Source organism: Esox lucius, chromosome 18 (genome assembly GCF_011004845.1).
Source record: "Esox lucius isolate fEsoLuc1 chromosome 18, fEsoLuc1.pri, whole genome shotgun sequence".
NCBI lineage: Eukaryota > Metazoa > Chordata > Actinopteri > Esociformes > Esocidae > Esox > Esox lucius.
Window position 1 is genome coordinate 11,376,498 of NC_047586.1, and position 10,815 is coordinate 11,387,312.

At 41.2% G+C, this 10,815-nt stretch overlaps 3 protein-coding genes across 4 annotated transcripts; 2 read left to right on the forward strand and 1 right to left on the reverse strand.

Annotated features, from left to right (window-relative positions):
* The first annotated feature begins 2,117 nt into the window (after window positions 1-2,117).
* Window positions 2,118-4,802, forward strand: c18h1orf198 (chromosome 18 C1orf198 homolog). 2 transcript variants are annotated; one of them, XM_020056253.3, is made up of 4 exons: window positions 2,118-2,489; window positions 2,894-2,944; window positions 3,032-3,706; window positions 4,281-4,802. In XM_020056253.3, the coding sequence occupies exons 1-4, from the start codon at window positions 2,184-2,186 to the stop codon at window positions 4,338-4,340; spliced, it is 1,092 nt and encodes a 363-aa protein (XP_019911812.1). In that variant the 5' UTR covers window positions 2,118-2,183; the 3' UTR covers window positions 4,341-4,802. The 2 variants fall into 2 exon arrangements, with proteins under 2 accessions (XP_019911812.1, XP_010880845.1); XM_010882543.5 differs by having other exon boundaries at window positions 4,284-4,802.
* Window positions 4,803-5,426: 624 nt separating this feature from the next.
* On the forward strand, window positions 5,427-7,426 carry clec11a (C-type lectin domain containing 11A). Its single transcript, XM_010882544.4, has 4 exons — window positions 5,427-5,664; window positions 5,943-6,042; window positions 6,151-6,342; window positions 6,471-7,426. The coding sequence occupies exons 1-4, from the start codon at window positions 5,554-5,556 to the stop codon at window positions 6,869-6,871; spliced, it is 804 nt and encodes a 267-aa protein (XP_010880846.2). The 5' UTR covers window positions 5,427-5,553; the 3' UTR covers window positions 6,872-7,426.
* selenol (selenoprotein L) lies at window positions 7,341-10,768 on the reverse strand. The gene is made up of 9 exons (XM_010882548.4): window positions 10,473-10,768; window positions 10,080-10,158; window positions 9,914-9,967; window positions 9,786-9,831; window positions 9,421-9,548; window positions 9,147-9,261; window positions 8,739-8,861; window positions 8,288-8,425; window positions 7,341-8,168 (listed from the first exon to the last, which is right to left on the reverse strand). The coding sequence occupies exons 1-9, from the start codon at window positions 10,576-10,578 to the stop codon at window positions 8,034-8,036; spliced, it is 924 nt and encodes a 307-aa protein (XP_010880850.2). The 5' UTR covers window positions 10,579-10,768; the 3' UTR covers window positions 7,341-8,033.
* Window positions 10,769-10,815: the final 47 nt, after the last annotated feature.

A 10,815-nucleotide genomic window follows, 5' to 3' on the forward strand; every position in this document is an offset into this window, starting at 1 on the left:
AAGGTTTTTCGTTGATCAGTCAGTACACAGTAGACCGAACTCGGTACTCAGGCGAGGAGACATTGCTGGAAAAGAAAAGGTTGTGGCTATGAGGGATACCGCTCGTGACAATGTGACGTGACGTCATACTCTCACGCTAGACTCAATGTATTTCTATCAGGACGGCAGCCTAAGAGAAAATACTTTCATAGTTTGCAATATTTGGTGGTATCAAAGTCATAGTGATCAGATGTAATCAGTCGTTATCAGTGTCTTTCGGTTCTGCTTGTTCCAACACTGCTTGAGAAGTGACTAACAGTGTTTCCATTATCGGAGTGACTGATAGCCCTAAGCACTGTCTGTAATTGTGTCACTGAACAGACAGCGGCGACATTTGCGTACACAATTTGTGTGTGGGGGGGGGGGGGGGGGGGGGACAAACTGTTGCGACTCAACATTTTATGTTTCAAATATACAGTGATATTTGAGGGCTGATCACGTTTAGTTCTATTATAAGAACTAGATACGTTTAGTTCTACATGATAAAAAAAATGTTGATCAAAACGACTGCTGACTGATCAACAATTCATCTTGCTAGTAAAAGTATATACTTTTACTTACACAAGGTTTTTCACCTTGTCAGCTAGGGGATCTAATTAGAACCAGCTGTCTACAGACAAAATACCAGCTAGCACAACGCTCTTGACAACTATCCTGCCTCCCTTAATAATAAAAATAAAATTGTTCTCAAAACGGTTATGTATCATGGGCATTTTATAAATAATACTGAGTCTTTAATTTTTATGCTAAGCAGTTTGTAGATCAGTCACTCATCAGTATCCTGTAGTTATTTTCAATGTGAATGAACAAACGGTTGAATGGTACTTTTTAGTGAATGTTGAGAACCGAATCGAATCAATGAAAGGAGACATTCATTTGCCTCCATGATTAGCATCCTTTTTTAGCTCAAAACAATTTGTCTTCTGTGGTGAAGGAAAAAAAAGCAAATAGGAAAAACTTCAGGTAAAAGAGTCAGATTTTATAATTAGGAGAGGTTTGAATGAGTATTATTTCAGAGTTACTGCATTATTTCAACAACACTTTTTAGGCTTTATATGAAATATTTCCCGTTTTCATGGTTCTCGGCCTGAAAAGATTTACAGAATTTCAGATAGGACCTTGTTTTGTCAAAGGCTACTAACGTACTTATATGCTGAAAAAAATTAAAATAAAATACCAAAATAATGTATGTGATTACTTCATTACTTTTAACACCAGTCATATTTGTAGTTAACACCAGTCCACTCATATTTATAGTTATCTTTTTATGTAGAAAAAACGAACTTTTGTTAAGTGTGGACTAAAACCAAATTATTTTTTTATTCATACATGAATATATATATACACTACCATTCAAAAGATTGGGTTCACTTCGAAATGTTCTTGTTTTTGAAAGAAAAGCAACAAAAACAAAATCTATTAAAGTAACATCAAATTGATCAGTGTAGATATTGGTAATGTTGTAAATGACTAGCTAGTGTAGTTGGCTGATTTTCAATGGAATATCTACATAGGTGGGGAGGCCCATTATCAGCAACCATCACTCCTGTGTTCCAATGGCTCATTGTGTTTGTCAATCCATGTTTATCATTTTAAAAGGCTAATTGATCATTAGAAAACCCTTTTGCGATTATGTTAGCACCACTAAAAACTGTTGTGCTGATTAAAGAAGCAATAAAACTGGCCTTCTTTAGACTAGTTGAGTATCTGGGGCATCAGCGTTCGTGGGTTCGATTACAGGCTTAAACTTTCCAGAAACAAATAACTTTCTTCTGAAACTCGGCATTCTACTCATGTTCTGAGAAATGAATGCTATTCAATCTTCTAAGATGGCTTTTTCTTTGCAACTCTCTCCAGTGCCTACATCAGCACAGACATAATATAGTACGCAATTAGTGACGCTGTCACCCGTTTTGGCTTGACAGCGCCACTTTTACAAAACGTGACCAAACATTCCAGAAAACATCTTTGACCGCTTTCAACTGTAGTTTCGTCCGCTTTCGGCATATCCACTCCAACACAAGGCATTATGTATTTTTTACGCGAGATGGCACTGCACATGCGTGAAATTATAAGTGTTTACACTCTTACGTCATCAAGGCTCGGTTTCAACGCCCACGGAATGTTGTACAGCTGGTAGAAAAATGGCTTCTGCGACGATGGCAGGGGCTGATGCCCATAGGATGGAGCAGAAAAAGTTTGAGTATTTTTCCTCCATCAACTCCATGGCCAGGAAAATAATGCAAGAAAGAGAGAAAATAAAAGATAGATATGGATCTAATTGGGAGAAAATGACACCGAATGAACAAGACAGCGCAATCGACAATGGGATGATGGACCCTAATATTCGTGCTCGTTACGCTATGCATAGGGTTGACCGAGAAGAAGTAATTTGTTATCCTAAATTGCTCATTCAGACAGGCCAAAAAATTGTCCATTTTGGTGATGAGGTATGTACCTTTCCGTTTTTGTATTAATACCCGTTTGTATTACCTTTCAGTGATTAGCAGCGTTTTTCTTTCGTGACTCGAGTGTAGATTGCTAGCATATATGGCTAACTAGCTAGCTAGCCACGACTGGCGAGAGTTGGGACTGTACGTAACAATAAGACAACGTTATTAGTCCAGTGGGGTATACTGATAGGTATATGGTAGAACTAGCTTTGCGACTAAGACACGTGAAAATAGCAATTATGTCGCTTTGTTTTGCTGTACAGTTAATTATCAAAATATTTAGCCAGTTAGCAGAATCGTATAACCCATTTACCTCGAAAGACAGTTTCAGTTTGATGAGTGAGGTTTATTATTAATCATTACACGGCCTGAGATAAAAACATACTTTTAATCAATTTCAGGACATAACTTGGCAAGATGAGCACTCTGCCCCCTTCTCCTGGGAGACTAAGGTGTGTGACTTATTTTATACCATTCAAATTCCCTCTATTGATTTGTAAACATTTTGTCTGTCAGTACATCTACTTTTCTCTTAACAGAGCCAGTTGGACTTCAGCCTGACAATGGGTGAATCGGTGCAGGGCCTCTCCTCCTCGACAGCTGAATGCAAGCCGAGTAAAGTCCCCCAGAGCAGCCAGATGAGCAAGGTGACCCAGAGCAGCAAGTTATCCAATGGTGAGAGCCTTGGCCAAGGCAGAAAAGAGGAGGAGTCCTCTTTCTGGAAGATCAGTGCTGAGAGATCCAGACTGGAGGGGGAACAGGTCGAATTCCAGTCCCTAACACCCAGCCAAATCAAGTCCATGGAGAAGGGGGAAAAGCCACTGCCCTCCTATCTTCGTCAGGAGTCTACCCCCAAGGAGGCAGAGGAGGCCCTGCCACGGGTGTCCAAGCAGAGAGCCCCTCGACCGCCTGCGCCTCCTCCCCCTGTGCCAGTCTGTATGGCGCCTCCAGCAGCCATAAGTGGTACCCAGATGAGCGTGAGTCCTTCCCCTGCTTCTATCAGTGTGTCATCCACGGTGGCTGGCTGGGAGCGCGCTCAGAGCACCCTCCCATCAGTCAGCAACACAGTGGAAGATGTCTTCACTCCTGGACTTGTCACCAAAACCATGGGACTGCCCTCCAAGTCCCCTGCCCGTTCAGGAACCACTGACAGAGAGGAGAAGGCTGCTGCTCAGGATGAGTCTCAGCTGGCCATGAGTCCCACCTTTGCTCAGGTGAACAACTCTCTGGGTTTAATACTGAAGGCCAGTATAATGAGAAGCCCCTGAGTGCAGTATGCAGTTTGGGGTGGAGTCACATGTTTGACCCTGCCCACCTTTTTTGTTTTTGCAGTTTGTGTCCGGTCTCAATGTGGGTGGAGTTAAATGTTTGACTCTGTCTGGGTTTGAGCCCGGCCACCGTTTATTTGATTTATTTTTTTGTCCGTCTGAGGTTTGACAGTCACATACTGAATACAAACACACACGTTTGTGCAAAGCACACGTTGAATACAAACAGATTTCATTTTTGAAGATCATAAGAAATATTATATAAAGTGGTACCAGCACACGTGTTGTAACACTTTTTGCTTCATGCTATATTTGAGAAGCTACTGATGTTGTTGCAGTGAACAATAGATTTATGTATTCGGGTCAAATGTGTTTGATTCCGCCCGCATTGAACTCTGCCCCGAACTGCACACTGCAGTCAGGGGTACTTGAAAATGTTGGCACTTGTTTACATGTTGTTAATCTGTACATTTACTGTAAGTTATGCTTTGCTCTAATAAATATATTATGTTTTTACCAGCAGTTTAATACCAGCAGTAACGTCCTGAAGACTGGATTTGATTTTCTGGACAACTGGTAACGGCTGCTTCAAGCAACAACATTGTGTGACTGTAATCAACTTGACACCATAAGGACCATTGTGATGACCATTTTGATACATGTATCAAGGAAAGCCAATACATCTTGTCTATTACTCTTAAATGGCTTGTTGTGACATATCTCACTACATGTGCTTTTGTTTCCCCACTGCCAGAATCCCAACCCCTCTACTGTTACCTTTATAACTCTGACCTCATACTAGTGCTAAGCATTACGGTAGTGTACACTAATGAGAAGCACTCCAAGCGGTATGCTTAGGCAAGCCAGCATGTTAAGTGATTTACACCATCCGCTATGTAGATCTACAGCCATTTTACACTACTACAGAGTACTATTTTACAGATTTTTGTATGTCAACTATATTCATTGTATCATACAAGGCCATATTGAATTCATCCATTTTTAAATGACTGATTCAATGGAAATAAACAAACAGAACCAGGTTGTTGTGCTGTGATTCAATTGTTTTTATATTCAGTGACAGTCTTACTCCACCAAGTGGCAGCAGAGAACTTGGTGTTACAAGTGAGGTAAGTCTCTAAATCCACAAAGGAGAATGAACCGACTGTTTAAAGAGCTCTTCGCCCTAATCAGATAGTAGCGGTCAAGTTCTTCTGATCAAAGGCAATGCTTGAAAGAAGGATACTGCACTTCATTGGATACACTCATCATCATAGCAGTCTTTCTGAACATTTACGTTATGCCACACAGACCTTTCAGTGTCTGTAGCCACACCCAGACATCCTAGTAGACATTGCTCATGTCCAAATCCTTGGGCCGGTGGAAAGGAAACTGGGATTTTTGTGGCGTATAAACTGGCATTCCTACCGTCTGCCATGACTTCAGTACAGGGACACCATTGACTCCTTTACCCAGAAAGCCACTCGCCACAACCACTGCATCTATTAATATGATTAGTTTTATTTGGCAAATCCTCCCAAGATCACTCACAAGAATGTTAAAAATGGGCAGTATTGATCAGAGCGTGTGTCACCAAAGGTCCGTCTCTGTAAAAGTGCACTGTTAACATAAAGCGTGGAAGTGGGAGGTGATAGGAAAAACAAAGAGGCTTCCTGTTGTTGGGGAGGCCGGCTCAGGACAAGTTCGAACGGCAGAGGGTGCAGAGGGAGTGAGAGACAGAGGGCAGGAGAGAGGAGGGATACTTAGGAAAACCAAAGTTATTACAGGGTAAAATGGGAATAGCAGCCATCCTTGTCACCGTCTTGTGTATGTGTTCACTCAGTTTGAGTGATCCAGACAGCGGCACCAAAGTTGGAGATCCGGTTGATGCAACACCAACTCAGGTGAAAACTAAGTATTTGCTTGCACAGTTTTTGAGCTAATGCTGAAAATCATTTGAGGTGTAGCGGCACACTCACTGGACTGGAATTAATTATCCAGATGTGCGTGGATTCAAACAGAATACTGTAACATCTTTGTCTTGTTCGAATTATTGCGTGGACACGGACCTGTCTGAATGTAATGTGTTTGTAACTGTCTTCTGTATTTGAGTCATAGAGTGTAAAAGCCTCACTATTCTAATAACAATGACTGGAGAAGCTGGAGTTTTTTGTTTCATTAGAACCCAGAGACTCAGGGGAAACAGGCGAGAAGAGACTTGCCGGAGGAGCCAGAGCCCACCAGCCCGGTCTCAGACCTTGACAACACATACAACTACATTTGTATGTCATCTGCTCAAACTCATCAAAAGTATATGCAGCATTACACACTGTTCACATTATTGCTGAGTTGTTGGACATAAACATCTCGTGAGGTCTTCTGTTAACCAGTGTCCAGATTGGCAGCGATGGATCAGGCCATTCATAGGCTCAACGTGGGCCACTACACCCTGGATGTGAAGGTGACTCAACTGCTGGATAGAGTATCCCGGCTGGACAGCACCCTTGGGGACGTGGAGGACACAATGCAACAGATATCCCTCCTTACCAAAGAGAACCTCAAAGAGATTGGTCGCTTGGAAGGTACAACACGTCTGACACCCTTGACCCTGTGTTCTCTCAAAAGTTACGTTCAAAACACTGTATAGACGACAATAGAAATCAATGCAAAGTCAGGAAAAAACTAAGGTGGAATGTTTCCTTCTTCGTAGGATGTCAAAAGGGCCGGAGGGTCGGGTATAAGTGCTATCTGGTTTACCGTGCATATGAGACATATGCAGGGGCAGCACAGAAGTGCTTGCAGCGGGGCGGCAGGATGGCCATGCCCCGGGACAGGAAGGATCAGGAAGCCCTGGCAGACTATGTCAAGGCCTTTTTCCAGCCAGGGAACTGGCCTGTTTGGCTGGGCATCAATGACCTGCGCTCTGAAGGACTCTATCTGTTTGAGGACAACTCAAGGGTCACCTACTTCCAGTGGCGTAAGCACTTCCTCTCCAGCCAGCCAGATGGAGGAAAGCGGGAGAACTGTGTGGCAATGGCATCTGATGACGGGGACTGGTGGGACAACTATTGTGACAGGAGCATGTATTACCTCTGTGAGTTTGAAGCCTGATCCTATAAAAAAGAAACACTGAAAATTCTGATACGGCAATACAACCAAGCTTGACGATAACTTTACTTAGTGGATAGCCTACTATCTATTTTGATATATATTTCAAGTTAAATCTGTTTGCTTTTTGGTTTGAATATGAACAGGACATGTCTTCGATGAACAAAGTGGATTGTAATCTATAAATCATGATTAATCATGCAACTGTTCAGTACATTGTAGTTAACTAGCGGATTATGCTAGTTTTAAATTATAATCCATTGCACATTTAACGTACAGTTTAACAAAGATAAAATCCATGACCTGTGTAAGTCCAGTCTGTAGTGTAAACACATACTGTACTAAAAGTTTGTGCTTATTTTAGTCTACACTGAAGGAATAAACATGCATATGTAATAGGTGACGTCAGTATCTTTGAGAAAATACTATAATAAAAAACTGGGTTATCAAAATATTTATTCAATTTATCATGATTAAGTATACAATGTTATTATTGTACTTTTTCAGTGTAAACAACAGCAGAATTTCAGTACAAATATTATGTAATAAAATATTTCAAAACGCTTTTTTCTGATCTAAATTGGTGCACTAAAAACATAAGTGATTAAACCTAATCTTAATTTGAAGGCCAGTAAACATATACAATAGTATAATTAATAAACATATGCAACATACAATAGTATATTTCTGGCTGGACTAATTGGATTGTTCATAACTTGGTGCCTTTTGAATTTTGTCATAAAAGAGCACATGATAATTTCCATAAAAACACTGTTGTAAGTTCCTACAGTATACTAGTAATGGCCATTCGAGGCATCTTTACCGTTCTTCTAGCAGCAGGATATTATGCTAGCAGCGCTAAATCAGATTTTCTTTTTCAAAATAAAAGCCATCAATAAAATATATAAGGCACTTCATTCATGTTAAAAATAAATGTATATTAAATTCTCCTTGTGGTCTATATTAAAAGACGTTTTCTTGGAGTATTGCACTGATCCTGCAGCAGGTTGGGCCGTTGTCCTTGGCCTGTGAGTTCCCATCAGACATTGCTCTTCATGAGACCATGAGCGTAAGCCATGTCGTCATCCACACAAGCCAAGGAGATGCCCTTCCTCTGAGGGGTCAGAGTCACATCCACTCAGATGTGGAGTAAACCATTACTGTATTATAAGGTACTAGGATGGCCCCTGGACAAGATGGTAGCCACTATGTGTTCAACTTTAGGCCTATCCAATGGGTTTCTGCAGGGATGGGAGAAGATCACTTTCCCCTCTTCATCCAGCACAAAGTCACCACCCAACTGAAATCATAAAAGAAATGAGTTAGATTGACGAGACGGACTATGCAAGCCAATCCCAAAATAAAAGAGCATCGTATGTATACTTACTGTAGATAATATCTTAATACATTACTGAATACCTGATAGAGATCTTCCAGGAAGCGTGGTGGAATGTCAGGAAACTCTTGACCTAACACAATATACTCAGCATACTTCAGTAAGGACCGGAAACTCATCACCTTGGTATAAGAAGATCCTAGACCAAAAGCCTTGTAAACCTGAAACACAGATCAGGATCCAGTGACCACAACACTGGCAGCACTGAGTCCATACAAGCTTTACATTTGGCAGCTGACAGGAAATGGATCATGATTAACACTGCCTGACCCTCTACAGTGCAAGGGCTCTACCCAGGCCGACCTTACGAGAAGCATCTGTGCCTACGTTGGGAAACATGAGTGCACAAAGGCAATTTTGAAAATATTTCAGCTATTGAAGGAGAAATAGCAGTAATTACACAGCAACATATTTCGGTGTGTATGTGAGCAGAACAGTCACTTTAGAGGCCTGGAGCGGCCCTGTTACGCTTACATTTCTCTCTGGGTCAAGCAGCATGTTGTACTTGCAGCCTGTCTGTTCTAGCCAAAGCTGACCACCTTCCCGACAGCCAAAGGAGACCACCAGTACCCGAACGGAATGAGCATCTAGGAGTCCCTGAAAATGTGTAAAAGAATATCTGTGTTGGAAACGGGTAAAAGTACTTAATATCTGCATGTTAATGTGAAAAGGGTCTGAAGGAAAAGCACATTCACAGTATGCTATTGTTTGTTCCTAGCAAAAAAAACATTGAATATCACAAATTACACAAACAATAAATATATTTACAGCTTGAAAGTGTCCTTATAACCTGCTAAACAGTTTCATTTGCGAGATGATAGGAGTAGGTAGGACATGGAAGAAATAAGGTAGCAGATGCACTCTTCTCTGAGGTAGACGGACCTGTTGGGTCTCCAGCTCAGCCACGTGCTCTCGTCATGGTAGTCATCCAAAGTGTCGGATTAGGACCAGCAGCAGATTCTCTCCTTTCCCAAAGTACTTACCCAGAGCCACATTCCTGCACGACACAGGGTACGTTTGGTGTTCAGTTCTTTCCGTTTTTACAGTGAACATTCTTGGCAAGCAGAACTACTCATATATATTTATTATTTTTTGTGTAACTTTCTCCCTGTCCTTCCTGAGCAAGTTAATTATTAACATATCGCTGTTTTCTCACTCTCCACTCCTGGCATCTGTGAGGAATGTATCAGCGCTCAGATTCTGTGAAGTTGGCCGTCCCGTAAGCTGCTTGTCGGTGGTCTTCAGCTCAGTGTCTATGCTGTCCAGAAAGGCATCCCATTCCTCCTGCAGAAGCATACCCACAAACCATTTTGCATCTGTATGTATTGCACATTTACATTGCCATTTAAGTAATTTAGCAGATGCTCTTATTCAGTGCAACTTACAGTAATGTGTGCATACTTGCTAAGTTTGAAGTATGAGCCCACAACCTTGGCAGGGCCATTGCTCTTACCAAGCTGACAATAGAAGAACTCGAAGCCACAGATAAAATTGCATAATTGTGTTGAACGGTACACTAACCTCCAACTGCAGGAGCTCGTCCACTTGCTCCCTCACCATAGCATGGCTGGTAAAAGATTGGGAAAGTCAGGGGCCATTATCAAAATGTGAAAAGATGGGTTTCTCTGATACATGATCTTCAAACTCACTGATAAGACTTCTTCCACAGGTCTTCTGCTTCGCTGTGCTTTGTCACACTGATACTAAGGAACATGAGCATAATGATTATAATCAGAATTCTACTAAAAGGACTAAACGTCAGTATATCAGTGCAAAAAATACCAAGAACAAAAGTATGCCAAAACATGCACTAACCTCTTATAGAAGTTGGCACCACAAGTCATTAGTCCAAATAAAGTTGTTATTTTATTTGGGACAAAATCTTTAATGGAACCTGAGGAATGACAAATTAAGTGTAGCTGATTGGGCAACTGCCAATGCGGGCAAATGCGTGACAGAGCTTAGTTTCTTATTGTTCAATGAATAATCCCTAATCACATTTTTCTACTTAGGACGTGCATATTCACAAAATCAGATATGAGCAACAGTAACATTTTAGTAAAACTTAATATAATACATAATTATAGTTTAATCATAAACTCCTATTATTTACATTTTCAGAAGCTAGCTGGCAGCTTTCACAACCTACTGACAGCGGTCTCTGGTTAGGGCTAGTTACCGATATACGGTACATAAATACTACTGTACCTGCTGCTTCTTGCTTGCCATTTTCGAGTAGGATTCTACCCATAGTATTCAAGTCGGCTAAACCTAAGATAAGAGCATCCTCTGCCTCACTGATAAGTTCAGTCATCTCAGGTCCCTGTTCTCGTATTAGTCTTGTAGTAGTATTAGTAGAAGCTACTATATGCGACAAGGAAGCACGTGAAACGGCTTATTAAACATCACATGACTTGGCTTAAGTCAACGAGGTTTAAAGAATTTAGGAGCACTTGCGCGACATCTGCTGACACTAATCATCATATAAAAATGTGTTGGAACGAAGTAATAATTCAGGCTCATTGAGTAAAAATATATTTGCGGGCAATAT